Below are 21,721 nucleotides of genomic sequence, written 5' to 3'. Positions count from 1 at the left end.
ACGAATGACTCTACCTTATCGACCTCGATCAAATTTCAAAGGCACTCCTGGATCCCCTTAAAGACGTCTAAAAGACGTCTTATATTTCTATAAGACGTCTTATAAAACTATCAGAAAGACGTCTTTCAGACGTCTTTAAGACGTCTTATGACCCGATTTAAGACGTTTTTAAGACGTCTAAAAGACGTCTAATTTTTTTTATTTATGACGTTTTTGAGACGTCTTATATAAAAATTATTTTAGACATCCCTGGCGAAAAAATTTCTACAAAATTCTAAAAAACTACAAAAATTTACAAAAGTGTTCCAATTCTGGCATTTTTTTGTAGTTTTTACAGAAAAATGCTAAATTTGAAACACACTTTTTTAAATTTTTGTAGTTTTTTAGAATTTTGTAGAAAATTTTTCCGCAAAGGATTCCAAAAGCTAGGTTTATTATTTTTTATTTTTTATTATTTTAAACAAAATACTTTATATTTGTATTTCATTATTTTTATTTTATTATTAAGATAAGTTTTTTTTATAAATAAAAAATTTTATATTATATATTTCAATTTTATTTCATGTTTTCGTGATTGGAAATTACAGAATTTTACAGAGATAAGTACTGGATTCAGTCACATATTTTACAGCAACTTAAGCGCAACACTATCCCACACAACACGCAGACATAATTAGGATGTAATTTGGATGTCCGATACAAATCCTGAGGACATCCGACGGATGTCCTATTTACATCCAATGGACGTATTTAGGATGTTTTATATTCGTCCCAAGGACATACCAAGTACATCCTTAGAATGTCCGAACCGGACGTAAAACGGACATTATTTGGACACATAATAGCCTCATATATGTAATACTTCTATATAGCTAACGGTCCCGACAATCGGCGAAAACATCACGGTACAGGGGCCCGATTTTTGAAGTCATTCGCAAGAGAAACGTATACGCAAATACTCGTTCTAACAGAAAGTTGTAAGTTGATTGGTTAATAGCCATACGATAGCCAATAAATTTCTAACTTTTCTGTAAGAACAGAATTTGCGAATACGTTTCTCTTGCGAATAAATTCAAGAATCGGGCCCCAGGTCTTTTTCTCCACGAATAATATTCGCTCTCTTTCTTTCTCTCTCTCGCTCTCTCTCAGAGTGTCGTGCACAGGCGTTGGCTTATGCTTGCGCACAACGCTGCAGAAAGCTATCCGCGGAAGAAAGATAATAGTATATACATATATCTGCACCGTAATGTTTTCGCCGCGACTGCACTATTTTAACTAACGTTTCAGACGGAAGGCTAGCAATGTACAAGTATTACATATACAAACCTTACATAAAAAATACTATTCAAAAGAATTTGCATAACGCTTATTAAAAACTATTGAAATTATTTATCATTACAAGTTTTCAATAAGCGTTATCAAATGTTATCATTTTGAATAGCATATAACTTAAACAGAGATCAATGAGTTTATTTTTATTGTAAGTGGTGTGGCAAAAAAGGGATCAAGTATTAATTTTTAACCACTGCTGTATGTTGCAATTGTCAATAATTATTCTGTCAATATTTTATTTTTATATATATTATAAAAATATATTTCGTATACATTTGTATATATTATAAAATATATAACTTTATGGTCCTTAAAATATATTTTAATCGCAAAACAATTTTACATTATTTCAGTACTGTTTGTTTAGATATCACAGTTTAGTCTTTCTACAATGTAGAAATACTATTTCTACAATGTAAAAACACTAAACAAACAATACTGAAATAGTGTCTACAATACTAATACTAATTAATAATGCTAATATTGCAAATTTTTGAATTCTTTAAATTTTAAAGTTTAATAGAAAAACAGCCATGTTAAACATTAGAAAAAAAACATTAATGATTATGCACTATTTCAATATCTACATTTTTTGGAATCCTTTCCGAGGCACGACGGAACCAGTTGATTATGCCCAATTCTATCTCTCGATCATCAATTTTAAATTTATGCTTCGTAGCAACTGTAAATGAAAAGTTAAGTATTGTATAATATATATAGTCAACTTTTTGTCATCAACTATTAAAATATACATATTTACCAAATATGGTACGTGCCACAACAGATCCTTCCACTTTTTCATTATTTTTCCGCCCTTGCCAGGAGAACTGTACGGCAAGTTGCGGAGAAAACACGGTTCCAAGTATTCGCCTGATCAAGTCTCCACCATTTTTTCCTCCTCGATTGGAAAACATTGTCTCCTTAAAGAATAAAAAATGTAATTTAATTTTAAGATTTATTATGATTTTAAAGATTTTTATTTTGTTTCTAAACACTTACAAGCTGTTCACGTGCGACTTTATTATTTGACAATAATGTTGCCAACTCATTCCAATCCTGCAGAGTTTTCACTGGAAAAGCTGGCAAAATGTTTTCCATTTCTTCCCCTTGTTTCGTGTCCTTAGTTTTTCTTTTAAAAATGTCTTCTTGATGTAAAATATCTTGTTGCATCGTTATGATAACGTCACGAATTTCTTGTATATCCAATTTTACTTTCGTTAAGTCACGAATTACTCGTTTTTCGAATTCTGTATGTAAGAAATTGTTGAATAATTATAACACTTAATGAGTCCATTTATAGGTACGTTCCGAATAAGCTTTCGCTATTTTTTTAGTTACAAAGTTGGTAACCCTTTAACTAACTTTGTTTTGTTCTGTTATGCATCAGCTGACTCAATTGAATTTATCGTATTTATTAATAAGCAAAATGAATATTGTTGTATTAAACGAAGCCTTTTCAAGTTCAAGTTCAAGTGATGAAAATGATGAAAAATTAAATTAAATTTTATTAATATGATTGAAAATAAAAACCGATGCACACATAAAAAATCAAGAGTTGCAAATTTTATTGAAACTGTTGTTTATATGTATAACAATGAAAAATTTCAAGAATCTTTTACGTATATAACTCAGATAGCACAAAATATTCATAAAATATTAATAAGAAAAAATATAATAAATATTTTGTACATATTTTATGTCCGAGTTTGTCAAGTATAAAAAAATTATGATAAACATTTATGAAAATATTTAAAATAAATATTTATACTATTATTATTAAAGAATATAAAAAATATTTCAAGTTTATATACCATAAATATTTTTCAGTATATTTTAAAAATATATTCTATATATTGTTGATAATAATTTTTGTATTATTTCTAAATAGTTTATGAAAATATTTATATAATCTTTAAAAAATATTTTTTTTAATGAATTTGTAAAATATTTATAAATATTTATGATAATATTTTGTGCTATCTGGGAATTATATGTAATAGAACATAAAATATTTTTATAAAAAAATTGAAAATTAATAAATAAAAATTGTAATTTTTATTATTAGAATGAGACGCTTGACTTTTAATTACTTATTATTGTTATTAAGAAATGATTTAGAGGGTGGAAAAAATTGTGGCAGAATGCCCATTTCTGCAGAAAAGCAGTTGTACATAGCCCTATATGTGTATTAGGCACATCAGATTCATATAGGTAACTACTTTGATAAGGCTTCGTTTAATACAGCAATATTCATTTTTGCTTATTAATAAATATGATGAATTCAACTGAATCGGCTGATTCATAACGGAACAAAACAAAGTTAAAGAGTTACCAACTTTGTAACTAAAAAAATAGTTAGCGAAAGCTTATTCGGAACGCACCCTATATCTTCTATACATAACATTAGAGTAATAAAATTGTTTACCAGTTTCGCCGATATATGTAATCTGTGATTTTATTTCGCGAGGATTCAACGGTTTGGATCGTTGTTCTTCTCTTCGATGATCCTTGCTGCATCCTTGTCGTACACCATCTAAAAGGGAAGACGGAAAACTTTCTAATATTTATGTGCGTTCTAATAGTTTCGAAATGACCAATATTTTCAAATAAGCATTTTTAAAAAAGTTTCAAATAAAGCATTTTGGATATTAAAAAATATATTAACTGATGATGTTAATTTGACCTTGATGTCAATCTGTTATTAAAGTATTAGTTATGCAGATAATACACGTAATCAGTAAATTTGGAAATCATTATCTATGCCTTGCTTAAGTAGTTACCCAGATAGTACAGAGAGTTCAAAAAGAACTCAATTGTATGTCACCAATTATGAATTCTTTTTGAGAGGCAAAAAGAATTCATAATTGGTGACATACAATTGAGTTCTTTTTAACTCTCTGTGCTATCTGGGTAATTTGTTAACAATTTCAATTAGATGTTTACCTTCATCGACGATGTTATGCTGATTCTGTGAAGACTTAGTGGAAATAATGAAACTCTTTTTTCTCAGGACCTCATAGGGAGTAACATTTGTCTGCAGAACTCGTTCATTTTTATCTTCGAAGGCTGCAGGTAACTTCAGAGCGTTTGATTTTCGCAACTTATTTTCCTTGTCTTCGTCGCCTGACGAACTATTTGAGGTAGTGTTTTTTGAGGACTTATAAGTTGATAGCTTTAAATTGTTGTACATAAGAGTCGCCGGTGTATTTTTTTCGTTTACTCCATCATCTGATGAATCGTCATCGCTAACATATCTTCGATTACGTTTAGGTAATCTTTTTCCTAGAGTTTTTAATTTTTTGGACGGGAAATCGGATGAAATTTCAGCTTGATTTAAGTTCGAACGAGCTGTGTCAAAATCGTCTGAAAAGTTGATTTTATATTATTGGCTTGAGTCAATTATCGGTTTTTAAAAATCAGAAGCAAAGAAACGAGTAAATTGGTTTATTTATTAAAGTCTAATTATATTTTCAGTAAACATTACCTAAGGTCATAAATACTGATTGTCCAATTCGCAAATCAAAATGAATGTACACAGAAAAAGAAGTAATATAACCAATAACATATGTAATTGTGGGTTACCAACTACATAATATAATCAATACAATAATATTTACTGTTAATGCAAGTACAATGTTGATTTTTATGCAATACCATATTTTATTGTATTGAGTATATCTGTAGTTAGCAGCCCGCAACTACATATCTTATTGGATATATTACATTTTTTTCAGTGTACAAATAACTTTTTGTGCACTTAGAAAAGTGAATATACATTATATTTTTAAAGTTTTTATTTTATTTAAAATATCGTAAATTGTATTCTATTTTGCGTACCAAACGTGCCGAGGATTCTACACTTGTGGGTTGTCCAATGTTCCTCAGGAACTGTCCTTCGAATGACATTCTTCGTCGGGAAAGAAGTTTTGGGCCAGTAACATTGCGAGCGTCCCGATGATTCGTAAATCCAAAAATCTGGCACAACTTCTACACTGTCATCTTCCGTAAAATGGACGATGCAAAACTGTGACGTCATCTACATAGGTCATCATATATTTACATAATAAAAATTGGAAAATTACTGACTGTGAATGAGAGGAAATACTACAATATTGTTGCGGTGTTCGAATGCGTAGCTTTCATCAAAAATTGGAAGAACAACCCCTTTGTTTTGTATGTCTTCTATTGGAAAGGATCGTAAAGAACTGTATTCGCCAGAGAATTGTAGTATTCCAAAGCAAGTGGATGGTGCAGGAGAATTAAAGAACGGTTTTCCGTTTTTTAAAGTTTTACCAATAATTACAATCCTATTATTACGATGGCATATGTTACTCACTATAACAATACTCTCATCTTTTATTATACAGCAGTTATTGGGAGCTTTTGTAGTAATTGTAAAATATTGAAATTGAATCTTTTTGTACATCGGCGCTGTACAATCATTTATCAAGCATCCATTGTAACATTGTTTGCCTAATTTATAGGTTTCGATGCGTTCAACGGTTTCAACGGTGACACTATTTCTTATTTCAGAAATTCTATTACTTAGTTGCTGAAGAGGTTTATCATTTTTTCTCATAATTTTCTTTATTTGTTGTAGATAATTTTCGAAAATAAACGCAGAAAATGCATCTAATGTTCCCCATTTTAAAGCATCATCAGCCAGATGCAATAATCCGTGTGTATTGTATGTAGCATTGTTTTCTCCATACAATTTTAAAAAGTCAGTAAAATACTCTTCTAATAAACGCTTTGCGTATCTGTTTTGTTCCATATCTATTCCGGGAGTTGCTAAAATACGTATAGCTACAGATAATTTCAAAAAATGCTCATATACGCCCTGTCTTACAATTTTACGAAGAACCACCCCTCCAGTATACAAGGCAAATTCTCGATGTTCAGTTGCCTTTATTCGATCAAGTTCATCCAATGATCTGGGTTTTCGAGCAAATTCAAACGGGATATGTGCCCTCAATGCAAGCTGCCTACGTGACATGTCGACAACTTGTTGCGCTCCCAGTTTCATCGGATTTAAGTTTCCTGTCATCATTTTCAACATTTTTTTTACTTGTCCTAGTACTACCAAATGCATGTAGTCGAGAGGTATTTGGGAAATTATATCTATATTAAGTTGTAGTAAGGGACTTATTCCAGTATGATGTTGAGCTTGGGTTTGATTGACAAATGATTCAGCGGTACGTAACGGAGCATTCATTTCAACAAATACTACTTTTCCTCGATAGATACCTCTAGTTTCACATTTGGGACACCCATAATATCCGCTGTGACCTTTTATACAACAAATATAAGCCCTCGCAGGAGCGTCACATATAAAGCAATCGATGTAGAATGGTATATTATTGTCAGCATAAGTAAAACCATTTTGTACAAGATTTTTGGCTTCTTCGATAAAGTAATGTAAAAAGAGTTCAACGCCTGCAGGTTTTTCATATCCGTGAAAGGCTCCAATCAAAAACGGTGATTTGTTTACAAAATTTCGAAAACTTCCAAGAATAGGCCATAGTTGGCTTTTGGAACTCTTTGCAAGTGGTAATCCATCTATGTTCACAGACAAATGTATTTCTTCCGGTAGACATCTAAAGCCACCACTGACATTAATTATATGCCGCAAGCCTTCCTCTATTCCAAAATGACAGTATTGCCCATGCTCTATTGGAATAACGTTCGACTTTTTGGGAGTTTTCAATAATGTTCGACCATCACGGGGAAGGATTTTCATAACGTTTTCTTTTCTTAATGTGTGTAAAAGATTCGTTACGGCGGATATATTTATATTGTTTTTATGACTCCATTGTACTAGATTTGTCTTTAATCTGTCAATATTTATTCTATTGTCAATATCACATTCCAACTCCAATGAATCTTCGCTATCGTATTCATCTGACGATATTGCTTCTTCTTCTTCTTCTTCTATTTCCTCCTCTTCTAAAACTTCTTGTACTTCATCTTGTATTGATCGATTACATGCTTCGTTGTACTCTAACTCGAATGAAACGTCTTCGTTTATACACAACTGTCTGTCACTGCTATTGGCTGACTCTGACATACTCGTTTCAGTTTCATTTTCCAATTCATTATGGCTATTATCAATTTCAATTTCCCGTACCGCTTGTTCTAAACGTTTGTTTCGATGCTGACAACTATAAAACTTTGTTTTTTTTATTTTCGGCATAATTCCGTTCAGTATTCAATTCCAGAAGAAAATAATTGGTAACAAAATCTGCACAAATTTGACGGACGTTTGCGTCAATGCAGTACCTTCGTTGTATTTTGCGTTTGAAGAACCTGTCAGGTATAAACACTTGCATATTTCAATGTCCATTTATATTTTTTACTCGTAAGATAATTGTATAGAATGAATGTTTATATCTTAAAATTAAATCAAATTTTATTTTGTTTCATCAAATTCGTTTCTGTAAAAAAAAGTTATTTCTACAAAAGTAATTCGTAAATTAATTTTTAATTTTAATTCATATAATATTAAATAATTTTTACAAATTATTCAAGTTGCATAAACTTTAAAAACTTCATTGTTTACTATTTTTTGGAATATCCTTAAATAAAATTATTTTTATTAATTGAACGGCACTTCATTACGCTGGTTATCATGCACAAAAAATGAACTAAACCTAAAGATAACCAATCACAATAATGTTATACATATAAGAATCATGCCTATCAAATGCAATAGATGGAACAACGCGTTCATCGTTTTATTCTATGGGAATTACAAGCATGAAAACAGAAGTTTATGTAAGTTAGATTAAATATAGTATTTTATGTATAGATGTTGAATGAAAAGTGGTACTTTCATTATATACTAACGATATATTATAATTGCGGGTTTTTAAAAAAATTGTAATAAAAAGTTTAATCTTCTTTTCTATTGTTCATAACTATTTTGTAAACCAGATTTCATATTGTAATAGGTATACGTATTTATTTAAAGAAAAATTTCAAGTTTTATGTAATCGGACCGAGGCTACCAATATATATACAAATCTTACCAAGGATTAAATAATATTTCCACACAGCCGAGGAAATTTCGACAAGAAGACGGTGAATCATGCCTATATTAATGATTAATTTTTTGCGATACCAGAATTTTTATAATATTAATATTGACAAACACAACAATATCGATGTAATTAAAATAAAAAATAAATAAGTAACAATAAAAGCTAAGAAAAAGAAATATGAATTTATGCTTAAACTGTGTTGCGTCGATGATCACGCACGTCCAACAATACAAGAATATTCAGGCATATTATACACGAGGCGTCGGACGATCGAACGTTCTCGCGTGAACGGACATGCATGGGCAAGTCGTGCGATGCAGGCCGGTGACGCGTCGCGAGACCACCAGAATCTTCCCGAAATCCTTCTCAAGGTATATAAGAGGGGACCGGTGAGACGAGCGTCACTCCTGTCGGGATACTCGAGCGGTTAACAACACAGTTTTTATATCGTACGACGAACTCTACGTGCAGCCAATCAGTCGAGAACGCGCAGTGCCCGTGTATAAGTGATCCAGGAGCCGGGACTCACAGGCTCCGTCACCACACGTGGCCATAACGTACGACGCTCTCGAGCCAATATTCGAACGCTATATTCGGAAAGTAAATGCGCTATCGTGTGCGAACCAATATCTGTAAAGTGTATCACGAATTGAAATAAACTGATATTCTGTTACGCGAAATTACGGAGTGAAGATTAGTTTTTTCATCCCGACAAAACATTTGGTGCCTCCTGTGAGATGTGGAAGCCGCACCCCACACGTACGAACACGTGGATGGTGAATTAAGAGGTCTTGCCAACATCATTCACGCAACCGGAAGCGGCCGTCCAGAGACAGAGGAACAGCAAGGCGTCCAAGGCGAGCGCATATAAAGAAGTCAGCAAAGAAGTGAGTCGTTCGATCCGTATAATTACCAATTGCGATCAATTATGGCGGATAGGGTGAGGCTCCTCGTACAGAAGCGAACCACTTTAAAATCACAAATAACCAATCTTACGAACCTTCTAGATCAAGGTAGATTAGAAAAAACCGCATTAAAATTACGCCTCGCGCGATTAACCACGTTGTTCCACGCGTTCGAAGAGTCTAACGACGAACTCATATTAGCCGACGCGAACGGAGGGCATGCGGACGAATTTACGGCAATACAAGATAAGTTTTACGCGTTAGCAACTCGGATTGAGGATATATTGAATGCAGACAATGCATTAGCATCCACCGGTAGCGCGTCGGGCAGCACGTCGAACCACGACGACGTGAGATCGATCTCGCCGTCGAGGAAACGCAAGACCAAGCTGCCTGAAGCTCCATTGCCGACATTTGATGGTCGTTTCGAGGGTTGGCTATCTTTTAAAAACGCTTTTAGAAATATGATAGACTCGCAAACCGACCTGTCCGATATCGATAAATTACAATATTTAAAGGCGGCCTTAATCGGCGAAGCGGCCAACAAAGTAAAGATTTTCGAGATAGACGGAATAAATTATTCGAGGGCATGGGAAACGTTAGAGCGAGCGTATGAGGTAAAGCGAATTCTCGTGTCACGACATCTTTCATTGTTGATAAACTCGCCTCGATTAGAACGCGAAGATACCAGCGGCCTAACAAAACTCGCGGACGAGACGCAGCAGCATGTCGCATCGTTAGAGGCATTAGGCGTTCACATCGCGTCCGAAGTGCTAGTCCACGTGCTCGAAGGAAAATTACCCAAGCGTACGAGTGAGAAGTGGGAGGCGACGCTGGAAAGAGACGAGTTCCCTAGCATCGACTCGATGTACGAATTTTTATACAAAACGGCAGTGAGCGCGTCGAAACGGGAAAGAGCGAAATTATCCGAAAACGAGAAAGACGATTCGAACCCATCAACGAGAAAAAGACAAAGAACTTCAGGTAACCGAGCCTTCGTGACGAATACAGCGGGGAATTGTCCGGCGTGTAAGACAAAGGCACATCCCCTCTACGTGTGCGACGCGTTCAAGCAATTGGCAGTGCCTAAGCGTATCGAATTAGTCAAAGGCGCCCACCTGTGCTACAATTGTTTGCGTTCTCACCGAAACAAACCGTGCAGATTCTCGGGCTGTTCAACTTGTCGAAAGCGTCATAACACGTTGCTGCATTTAGAAAAATACCCGAACGCAGGTAGCTCCGAGAGCTCAACCGCGAACGTCGCGAAAAAAGAATGACAACGAAATTCGGGCAGCGACGAGACTAATTCGTCTCCATTACCGACCGCGACGTTCCCACAATTAATAGCGAGCGCCTCAATATTCGTAAAGGACAACAGGAATAATCTCGTTAAAGGCCGCGCTCTCTTAGACACGTGCGCAACGGCCAATTTTATCTCGGAACGTTTCGTCCGGCGGCTACGCTTGCCAGTAACTTCGCATTCTTTGCCGGTCGGGTTAATAGATTCATTGAGTACGAAATCGAAAGGAATAGTCTCGATCACGATACGGTCCATACACCACGGGTTCCATAAGAACCTAACGTGCCTCATTATACCGAACATAGCCAATTTGATACCTTCTGAAGTATTCCCTCGTGAGACGATTAACATACCATCGAATATTCGTTTGGCCGATCCAGAATTTCATCTACCGCGTCCAATAGATTTATTGATCGGATCCGGCGCGACGGTCACAATGCTCTCCGTCGGACAAATCGATCTATCGCGCGATGACAATGATTTATGTTTGCAAAAGACGCGTTTAGGCTGGATAATTAGCGGAAGCACGACCACTCACAAACCTTCGAAATTTTCGAGCTGTCACTTAGTTAATTTAGAAGAATTATTAACGCGGTTTTGGGCCATCGAAGGTAGTAATGACGATAAGCCAAGATCAAAAGAAGAAGCGGAGTGCGAGGCACGCTTCGTAGATTCCGTCACACGTGATGAATCGGGACGCTATACAGTCCGTTTGCCATTTCGGAAGAGCGATCAAAATTTAGGAAATTCGCGGCCCGGAGCGAGTAAACGTTTAATAGCTTTGGAACGCCGACTTAACGCGGACGCGGCGCTGAATACCGAATACACTCGCATATTCGAAGAATATTTAGAATTAGGACACATGTCGCCAATAACGAATACAAACGATGACGGATACTACATGCCGCATCACCCGGTTATAAAAGGTTCCAGTCATACGACCAAGGTTAGAATCGTGTTCGATGCCTCAGCCACCACGAGTAGCGGCCTTTCTTTGAACGATATGTTAATGGTCGGCCCCACCATACAGGACAAATTATTCACCCATTTAATCAGATTTCGCTCGTATAAATACGTTGTCACCGCGGACATAGAAAAAATGTACCGTCAAGTATTAGTACATGAAAATGATCGCCGGTATCAGCGAGTGCTCTGGCGTAGAGGAGGGAAAATCGAAACTTTTCAGCTCAATACCTTAACATTCGGAGTATCCTCGTCGCCATTTCTCGCCATACGTACGATTCAAAAATTCGCGGAGGACGAACGTGCATCTTTCCCTAAGGCGGCCGAAATCCTAAAGAGTCACTTATACGTCGACGACTTGCTAACCGGGGCTAATTCTATCGATGAATGTCGTAACATACGCGACCAAATTATCGCCCTACTCGCGGCTGGCGGGTTTTCAATAAGACAATGGGCCTCGAATGATGCGCGAATAATTAACGATTTAGATACACGAGCACAACATGCGAATTTCATTTTTAAGATAGATTCCGCGTTAAAAACGTTGGGCATATCGTGGAATACGCGCGAAGATAAGATTTGCTATTGCGCTAAACCAATCGAAGTCGCGGAGAAGTTAACGAAACGAAAATTACTGTCGGAAATTGCCAAAATATTCGATCCGCTCGGTTTGCTCGGCCCAGTAATTCTTCATACAAAAAGGATAATGCAAGACATATGGCGGTCGGGGTTAGATTGGGACGAATCCGTTCCGCAGAGCATGCATACTGAATGGCAAGAGTTTGCGCGACAATTCGACGCAATTAATCAATTCGCCGTCGATCGTAATTTAGTCATAGATGAAAATTGCGGATATCAGATTCACGGATTTTGCGACGCGAGTAACGTCGGTTACGGAGCTGCTATTTACATACGATCTGAGGACCGTCGAGGTCAAGTCGCCGTCCGACTATTATGCGCCAAATCACGGGTCGCTCCCTTGAAGACAACAACGATACCACGTCTCGAACTATGCGGCGCACTATTACTCGCTCAACTAGTACAAGAGATTCCTCGAGCCTTCTCAAGGGCCCCGAATAAAATCGCGCTCTGGTGCGATTCTACTATAGTTTTGCACTGGATAAAAACTCCATCTAACGTGCTTAAAACATTCGTCGCGAATCGGGTGGCCGAGATACAGATTCTCACCGACGCGGGCGATTGGCGTCACATTAGATCTGAAAATAATCCGGCCGACGCCTTATCCAGGGGACAGTTGCCTCACAATTTCATGCGAAACAAAACCTGGCTGACGGGCCCGTCGTGGCTAATTGAACGCGAGCACAAGTGGCCTTGCATAGCGATGCGGTTAATCGAAATTCCGGAAGTCAAGCAAAACTCGTGTTTAGCTACAATAGTTTATGATGAGACTATTCTAAGGGCGTATTCGTCGTATGCGAAGTTATTAAGAATCGTGGCATACTGTTGTCGTTTTTTGCACTCACAGAAGTATTCCGGCCCGTTATGCGTAGAGGAAATCGAGGCGGCCGAAACGCGCGTGTTAAGGCTTTTACAATCGATTGGCCTTCCGAACGAGTTCAAACATGTAAAAAATAAAGCACCTGAGTCTCGCAGGCATAAAATCGATCGATTAAATCCATTCATAGACGGAAACGGCCTAATTCGAGTAGGGGGACGTATCAGTTTATCTGACGCATCATTCGACCAAAGGCATCCGATATTACTTCCGAGCTATCATCCAGTCACAGATAACATTATAAGAGAGACCCACGCAAAGCATTATCATGCGGGCATACAAATGACATTACATCTTATTCGATAAAAATTTTGGTTACTCGACGGACGTAATCAGGTGAGAAAAGTCATACGCACTTGCCATCGGTGCTTTCGTTTCTCCGCAGTTCCCAACGAATACAAAATGGCCGACCTCCCGCAGTCTCGTGTTCGCGAAGCGGTTCCTTTCACGAAAACGGGAATAGACTTTTGCGGCCCATTTTACATCAAAGAAAGAAAGGTTCGAAACAGAGCGAAAATTAAGGTCTACATCTGCGTGTTTATCTGTTTCACTATAAAGGCCATACACCTCGAGGTCGTAAGCGATTTAACCACTGACGGATTTATAGCGGCGTTGCGGCGTTTTGTAGCTAGACGAGGGATGCCGGAGCATATCCATTCGGACAATGGTACCAATTTTGTAGGCGCGAATAACAAATTGAAAGAAATGTATGCCCTCCTAAATTCCGACACACATAAGGAACACGTGGCTAAATTCGCGAATGATCACCGAATCACATGGCACTTCACGCCACCATATGCTCCCCACTTCGGGGGATTGTGGGAGGCGTCGGTTAAACTCTTCAAACATCATTTTAAACGGGTGGTTGGAGACAGTTTGTTTACGTTCGAGGAGCTCAACACCCTTGTCGTAGAGATCGAGGGGATATTGAATTCCCGACCGATCACGCCTTCATCTTCGGATCTGAACGACTTACTGGCGTTAACGCCTGCGCACTATTTGATCGGTCGAGCGACCATGGCTCTGCCGGAAGCCCGACTGACGGAAATTCCCACCAACCGCCTGTCCACCTGGCAGCACATTACCAAGGTCCGCCAGGATTTTTGGTCGCGCTGGAAACTCGAATACCTGAACGAATTGCAGCAGCGATCGAAGTGGATCAAGGATGGCCCGGACCTTTCCACTGGAACAATCGTCCTCATCAAGGACAAAAACCTGCCCTGCACACAATGGCTACTGGGGCGAATTATAGAATTGCATCCTGGCAGAGACGGGGTCAACCGGGTCGCCACAATCAAAACCGCGAGCGGGAATCTACACAGAGCGACAAAGCTCTTATGCCCGCTGCCTTATGCAATACCATTATAAAATTTCAGTTTGCATTGTATGTATGCGTATACAAACAGCATTGTCACCTATATGTTAAAAAAAAAAAAAAAAAAAAAAATCTACTTAGATAATATATATAATGTAACTTGCGGCCGCAAACAAACAAACAAACAAACAAATGTAGGAGCTCCGATCATATTCATATTCGATATTAAAGTGATCACGAAGCGCACGATCCTACATGACAGAGAAGTCGTCTTCTCAAGCGAAGTCATGTGACGCAAGGAGAAAGTCTCCAAACGTCGACGCAGGTCGGCCCGGAGTACAATCTCCTAGGCGTTGCCGGAGCGTAAGGAAAGTGCATAAAATTGCTTCAAAATAAAATAAATGCGAGTGTACGCGCTTACATATTAAAGCGATATGCGATGTGGATCCACAACTTATTGATCGATACCCTCTCAACGGGGGGAGGATGTTGCGTCGATGATCACGCACGTCCAACAATACAAGAATATTCAGGCATATTATACACGAGGCGTCGGACGATCGAACGTTCTCGCGTGAACGGACATGCATGGGCAAGTCGTGCGATGCAGGCCGGTGACGCGTCGCGAGACCACCAGAATCTTCCCGAAATCCTTCTCAAGGTATATAAGAGGGGACCGGTGAGACGAGCGTCACTCCTGTCGGGATACTCGAGCGGTTAACAACACAGTTTTTATATCGTACGACGAACTCTACGTGCAGCCAATCAGTCGAGAACGCGCAGTGCCCGTGTATAAGTGATCCAGGAGCCGGGACTCACAGGCTCCGTCACCACACGTGGCCATAACGTACGACGCTCTCGAGCCAATATTCGAACGCTATATTCGGAAAGTAAATGCGCTATCGTGTGCGAACCAATATCTGTAAAGTGTATCACGAATTGAAATAAACTGATATTCTGTTACGCGAAATTACGGAGTGAAGATTAGTTTTTTCATCCCGACAAAACAACTGAGTAAAAGCAAAAAAAGTATGAAAACTTACTGATACAAATTATGTTTTACACAGCCTTGGGCAGCATTAATTGCAAATATAATTAAATTATTAATTATTAACCAATAACAATTATAATTTGTAGTTAAATGGCATAATAATTACTATTTACTACTATTAACATTTTGACATGTAAGTAAAACCAATTCAATAATCACTAATAACATTTTAAAATGTTAATTAAATCGAATTTAAGAACAAATTACATTTGAGAAAGTAATAAAAACAGATCTTTTATTGCTAATTACATTTTGAATTGTTAATTACGTTTTTATTTTGCAATTAAATCGATTTGAAGAATTACTTTTGACAAAGTATTTAAATCAATTTAATTACTAATTAAATTTGTAATTAAAACCAACATAAATATAGTAATTAAAGTGGCCGATCTTAACATGGCTGATCTTTAACTTTGATTTTCTTTCTTTGCCTTTCCTTATGATATTCAAAGAGTTGCTGCTTGGACAGATTTATGCAGATCTAAAAAATATTTTTTGAATAACTTATACGTTATTCAGAAAATTAAAAATACTATTTTTGGATATGTATAAATCTGTCCAAATTATACATTTCTATTCGATTTACAAGGTATTAATGTAGTCATATGCAAGTCTTTAATATCTAAGCATATGTTGCCATCATGTTGCTGTAAAATTATTGTTTGTCGCAGATGACTCCTGATGACAACAAAATGCCTTCATATTGTCGTCATATTGCTGTCACAATACTGTCAATTGCAGATGGCAAAGTGACGACAACTTGTTGCCATCATGTTGCTGTCACAAATGAATTCGTCGGGAGAGCAAACCAACATCAACAAGTTGCCGTCAACATGCTGTAGTCTAGTGTCGAATTCACGTGAGTACCTAAGACGCACAATGCTGAAGAGCTGTCAAACAATGCTGTCTCGAGTTTCTATATAGAAATTGGTTGCTGCAACGGTTGACAGCAACATGACGGCAACTTCATAGGCATTTGGTTATCTGGGTGTTTATTATAGGAACATTCCTGAAATGTATGTGTGCATTTAAACCATCACATAAATTTACATGCTTTACTAAATGAGTTATGCTGGAACTTAGTTTACATAGCAGTAAAAGCATAGAAAGTAAAAAAAAATTACATTTACTTTTTCATTACAAAGAAGAATTATAGGACCGTTTTAGCCAAGAAGGTAAAGTCAATCATTGATTGTTCAAAATGCATTCAAACTGCCATGACCAAATAGTATATATATGTACCATAAATGATTTATGTTGACACTTAATTTATGTTGTAGTAAAAGCAGAGAAAATAAAAAATACACTTTTAACCAAATTATATAGGCCGATGTAAATAAAATTGTCCTACGCTGAGCATCTATATTTAATAATCATTATATTAATTGCATGGACAGTCTTAATTTAAACGCATAATATGCGTAACTAACGTGTATATATACGTATATGTACAGGGTGTTGCACTTGACTACAGTGCAGTCTAACGGGTTGCATATCCGTACGGGTTGCTGTTCCGTCGATAAAAACGCGTGCCGATTTTATCAATGAGTGCGTGCGCGGAGAGAGCGGACTAAGTAGGCATGCTGTATACGACCCGCAGCCTGCGCTTCGTCAACGCGCTTGTGCTAAATCCCTTTTTTAATGTAGTAATGACGAGTTGAGAGAATAGCGCTTAAAAGTGTTTTGAATCTAGCACAGTTCGAAAGAAAATAATACTGCATGCAAATAAGATAATCAATTTGAATACTCGCTGCAGCAATATTGAATGATAATGTCAGAAGCGAAAAGTTACATGGATTTTTCTTCTTACTTTGTACGCTTGCAGAGATAATTTTAATTAATTTAAGATAAATAATAATTTAAGATAATATTAATTAATTAATTTTTTCATAGGTCAAACTGCACGTTCATAAGTAATAACAAAATAGGTAGCATAATAAATATTAGCAAAATACCAGGGTTCAATAAGTTAATATATTTTTTTAACTAATAAGATTAAAGTTAATGGCTTATAAAATTAATTTAGTTAAGTTAATAGTTACATGAACAGAAACTTGGTTAAAGTTATTCAGTTAAGAGTGAATTAACTCAAGTTAAATTAAAAGTTAATTTTAAAAAACATTATTAATATTACATTAAAAAGTTATAATTAATATAAATTAGAATATTGATACAATATAGATTATTAAATATATTTAATATTTTATCTGTAAATTAAATCTATAAATCTAAGTATTTTCTCTTCGTAGAATTTTATCTTTTTCTTTAGGACGATTCGTAAAAACTTGAAAGCAATAAAAGATTTGTAACTATAATGCACATTGTTTATCTTTCCATTGAAATAATATGTATTATAGATATAAATTGTGAGGACGTGAAAGCCATAGTGAAGATTGTGCCAATTATTTCTTTAAACTTTGCTTTGCTTTGCAAATTGATTATCTTATTTGCATGCAGTATTATTTTCTTTCGAACTGTGCTAGATTCAAAACACTTTTAAGCGCTATTCTCTCAACTCGTCATTACTACATTAAAAAAGGGATTTAGCACAAGCGCGTTGACGAAGCGCAGGCTGCGGGTCGTATACAGCATGCCTACTTAGTCCGCTCTCTCCGCGCACGCACTCATTGATAAAATCGGCACGCGTTTTTATCGACGGAACAGCAACCCGTACGGATATGCAACCCGTTAGACTGCACTGTAGTCAAGTGCAACACCCTGTACGTGTAATAGAAGTTAAGCTTAAAGTTTAAAGAATCAATGCAGTTTGCTATTCGACAAAATTAAATATGAATACGCAACTGAAAATGATCTATAATATATGTTGAGAGTACTATAATAAATTATTTATATTTCTTTCTTTATACTCGCCATAAATAATTCAGTTATGCAAATTATGTTTAAAGACTGTCGATGCAATTAATCATTATATGCTCAGCATAGAAGAAGTTTTACATCAAATGCTTACGAGTCTCCTCTACAGTGAGTGTAATTAATTGCATATAATTTGTATGCTTATTAATAATTTGTATAACTGAGTTTTCACTGATTAACATTTATTACAAGTCAGCCATGTACCATTAAAGTAATTCAGCATACGTCCGTTACATGGAATAATTTCTTAACCTCTTATAATATATGTTAAAAAAATTTGAGAACGCGCGTTACCGTTATTTGCGTTGCCAATGAAAATTCACTAATATTAAATTACTGCCCATACAGCACAAAGCTCCGATTAAGCTCCCAGGGAATTCATTTTGCTGAGCTCCCGAGAAGCTTACAAAATTCGACAAAACAAGCTCCCAGGGAGTTCGTTTTGCTAAGTTTTCGAGAACCTTACAAAATTCGACAAAACAAGCTCCCAGGAAGTTCATTTTGCTGAGTTCCCGAGAAGCTTACAAAATTCGACAAACCAAGCTCCCAGGGAGTTCGTTTTATTGAGTTTCCGAGAAGCTTACAAAATTCGACAAAACAAGCTCCCAGGGAGTTCATTTTGCTGAGCTCCCGAAGAGCTTACAAAATTCGACAAAACAAGCTCCCAGGGAGTTCATTTTGCTAAGCTCCTGAAGAGCTTACAAAATTCGACAAAACAAGCTCCCAGGAAGTTCATTTTGCTGAGCTCCCGAGAAGCTTACAAAATTCGACAAACCAAGCTCCCAGGGAGTTCGTTTTGCTGAGTTTCCGAGAACCTCACAAAATTCGACAAAACAAACTTCCAGAGATTGAACATATCGGGTAAATTAATGTACTGCATGTATAGTCATATAGCCGCGAGTAGTTCACAAGATCGCCACTAGGCGAAGGCACGGCGCTCCTTCTCGTGAGAAAATTTACTCCAAAAGGCTTATAAAAGAAAACCATCACTCACGGCTTACCTAGCAGTTAGTACTTCATTAGCAGCAAAGTGTAGTATATATTGTTTTCGTTACACGAAGAGAGTTCGTGGGCCTTCGCAACTCAGAGAGAGTTTCCGAAAATTGAGAAAAAATAAAATTTTTTTTGGCAGCTTCTATGTCCGCTTTTGAGAGCTCCCTGAAAGCTTTATTTAAGCTCGCAGGGAGTTCAGAAATAATGTTTTAAGAACTTCCTGCGAGCTTCAAAATAATTCCCGTGAAGGTTCTATATAAGCTCTCTGACAGCTTCATCTAAGCTCTCAGGGAGCTCTCAAAAGCGGACATAAGAGCTCCCGGGAAGCTTATATAGAAATTTCCTGAGAATTACTTTGAAGCTCGCAGGGAGCTCTTAAAACATGATTTATAAATTATAAATTATAAAACATGATTATCGCTCCCTGCGAGCTCAAATAAAGCTCTCAAAGAGCTCTCAAAAGCGGACATAGCAGCTGCCAGGGAGCTCCGTGCGAATTTTTTGGAAGCTTAAATGAAGCTTATGAAAAATTTGGTGAGCTCCTCGGGAGCTCCTCGGAAGCTCCCCGTGCTGTATGGGTGAACGGTACAAACATACCTTTTGGTGAATCGTACAAAGGATATTTTCTTTATCTTCTAGTGGAAAATATTTCAGCCGTGTACCATCAAAGAAATTCAGTATGCACGCATATATAAACCTCTTATAAGTTAAACAATTTGGATTCTCCGTAGGAAACTTGACTATGCCTGTTCTTAATCTGGATAAAAAAGGACTATTATAACCTTAAAAAAATTGGACTATGCGTTAATTAATTGTCGCGACAATGAAAATTTACTAATATTAAATTACTGAACAGTAAACATACCTTTTGGGGAATTGTACAATATCGTTATTTTCATTTATTTTCCAGTAGAACTCACACGGGACACTTAACGGAATTTTTTTGGCCACGAAATGCGAAGCATGACAAAACACGAGCAGTCTTGCCGACAATGCTTCCAGCAACTTCCAGTCTCGAATCTTTTACAGCAGCAAGCGATTGATCGACTATTTGTTGTCTCCTTTCCAGGGCTTGAAGGAGACAGCTCGAGAGAAAAGGAGACAGCAGATAGTCGAGCGCCGTCGAGCTATTCGCTATCCCCTCCACTTACAGCACGTTGCTACATGTAAAAAGATTCGAGACTGGAAGCACTGCTTGCCGAGCCGAGGCGCGATGAAGCGCGAGACGGTCAGGCGGTGATATATCAGTATGTCGATAATTGATTAAATGTCGACATATCTGTAATGATATTAAATTTATAAAAGTTTAAAGCGCAAAAAAGAAAATAGTTTTTAAATACAATTTATATGTATAATATTAATATTAATATAAACAAATATTAAATATAAGTTACTGTCTAATAATGTTAACAATAAATAAATAAATCGTTATACAAGTTAATTATTATTAATTATTATTAAACAACTGTTATTTTGTAATAAACAATTTTTTCAAAGTGCGCGCGTTAACATGCTGTTGAAATATTTAATTTATATAAGAAGCTACTACATTTTATGAATATTAATATTAATAGATTATTAAATTATAAGTAAATAAAAATTATTGTTAATAATAATTTTATAAAATTATTTCAAAATAATTTTATAAAATTATTTCAAAATAATTTTTTAATTAATATAATTTGATTAAAATACTAGAATTAGTATTAATGTATATCTTATTATATTTTAATATAAATAAATATTAATTTTAATAATATAAAAAATAATAATGGCCATAAACCGTTAGTATTTACGTTGAAAAATGTTTTATGAACTTCTTTGGGACAGTGAAATTCGCTCTCAATTCCTCATACTTTTTGTTTAATAATAAATATATTATATTAACGGAGTCCCCATGGGATCTCCGTTATCTCCAGTTGTGGTGAATTTGATTTTGCAAGAATCACGTATTTTGGACGTCTTTCGGACGTCCTTTTGCTGTGATTTAACGGGACGTCCGGATAACGTATTTCGGATATCTCGCGGACATCCGAAATACGAAGACATAAACAGGACTTTTCAGGACACATACAAGACATCCGAAGGACGTCCGTGTGTTGTGTGGGATTATCGTCCGGTTTATTAATTGTCAAAAACTGTTGTCAGAAATGTTGTCAGAAAGGTTAATTATTTCCAATAACAGCCTACACACGCGATACGTACGAGAGTTAAAAAGTTGTGTCGTATTAACGTATCCACACTCGGCTGCGTTACACAGCAAACCGGGACAAAACGTCCCAACACACACGCGATACGTGCAAGAGTTCAAAAATTGATACAGGATAAGCACGTCGATCGACTTGATCGCATCACACGGCAGATTTGGTTATGTGCGTCATTCGACGTCTTAAAAACGTCTTTCTCAGATGTCGTAAAGACGTCTAAATGGC

The 21,721-nt window shown here is 36.4% G+C and overlaps 4 protein-coding genes across 6 annotated transcripts; 2 read left to right on the top strand and 2 right to left on the bottom strand.

The window, feature by feature from the left end:
- Positions 1 to 1,624: 1,624 nt before the first annotated feature.
- On the bottom strand, positions 1,625 to 5,398 carry LOC118646506. The gene is made up of 6 exons (XM_036289570.1): positions 5,170 to 5,398; positions 4,276 to 4,695; positions 3,758 to 3,865; positions 2,332 to 2,579; positions 2,093 to 2,252; positions 1,625 to 2,014 (listed from the first exon to the last, which is right to left on the bottom strand). Exons 1-6 carry the CDS (start codon positions 5,366 to 5,368, stop codon positions 1,890 to 1,892), a joined length of 1,260 nt encoding a protein of 419 aa, XP_036145463.1. The 5' UTR covers positions 5,369 to 5,398; the 3' UTR covers positions 1,625 to 1,889.
- Positions 5,383 to 20,362, bottom strand: LOC118646505. Of its 3 annotated transcripts, XM_036289568.1 has the most exons (4): positions 20,155 to 20,362; positions 19,887 to 20,071; positions 15,415 to 15,439; positions 5,383 to 7,638 (listed from the first exon to the last, which is right to left on the bottom strand). In XM_036289568.1, the coding sequence occupies exon 4, from the start codon at positions 7,523 to 7,525 to the stop codon at positions 5,411 to 5,413; it is 2,115 nt and encodes a 704-aa protein (XP_036145461.1). In that variant the 5' UTR covers positions 7,526 to 7,638; positions 15,415 to 15,439; positions 19,887 to 20,071; positions 20,155 to 20,362; the 3' UTR covers positions 5,383 to 5,410. The 3 variants fall into 3 exon arrangements, with proteins under 3 accessions (XP_036145461.1, XP_036145460.1, XP_036145462.1); XM_036289567.1 differs by lacking the exon at positions 15,415 to 15,439 and having other exon boundaries at positions 5,383 to 7,766; XM_036289569.1 differs by lacking the exon at positions 15,415 to 15,439.
- On the top strand, positions 11,014 to 13,362 carry LOC118646705. Its single transcript, XM_036290157.1, has one exon. It carries the CDS (start codon positions 11,014 to 11,016, stop codon positions 13,360 to 13,362), a length of 2,349 nt encoding a protein of 782 aa, XP_036146050.1.
- On the top strand, positions 13,459 to 14,424 carry LOC118646704. Its single transcript, XM_036290155.1, has one exon. It carries the CDS (start codon positions 13,459 to 13,461, stop codon positions 14,422 to 14,424), a length of 966 nt encoding a protein of 321 aa, XP_036146048.1.
- Positions 20,363 to 21,721: the final 1,359 nt, after the last annotated feature.

Source organism: Monomorium pharaonis, chromosome 7 (genome assembly GCF_013373865.1).
Source record: "Monomorium pharaonis isolate MP-MQ-018 chromosome 7, ASM1337386v2, whole genome shotgun sequence".
In the NCBI taxonomy this organism is placed as follows: domain Eukaryota; kingdom Metazoa; phylum Arthropoda; class Insecta; order Hymenoptera; family Formicidae; genus Monomorium; species Monomorium pharaonis.
This window is presented reverse-complemented; position numbering and strand designations above follow the sequence as displayed.

What these genes read in the sequence shown, in the direction of transcription:
- LOC118646505 (XM_036289568.1), bottom strand. Translation starts at nt 7,525, where the DNA reads ATGCCGAAAATAAAAAAAACAAAGTTTTATAGTTGTCAGCATCGAAAC.
- LOC118646705 (XM_036290157.1), top strand. Translation starts at nt 11,014, where the DNA reads ATGCTCTCCGTCGGACAAATCGATCTATCGCGCGATGACAATGATTTA.
- LOC118646506 (XM_036289570.1), bottom strand. Translation starts at nt 5,368, where the DNA reads ATGACGTCACAGTTTTGCATCGTCCATTTTACGGAAGATGACAGTGTA. An exon ending in TACATATATCGGCGAAACTG is followed by an intron (nt 2,580 to 3,757) that starts GTAAACAATTTT and finishes TCTTACATACAG; the next exon opens with AATTCGAAAAACGAGTAATT. An exon ending in TGTGGCACGTACCATATTTG is followed by an intron (nt 2,015 to 2,092) that starts GTAAATATGTAT and finishes TTTCATTTACAG; the next exon opens with TTGCTACGAAGCATAAATTT.
- LOC118646704 (XM_036290155.1), top strand. Translation starts at nt 13,459, where the DNA reads ATGGCCGACCTCCCGCAGTCTCGTGTTCGCGAAGCGGTTCCTTTCACG.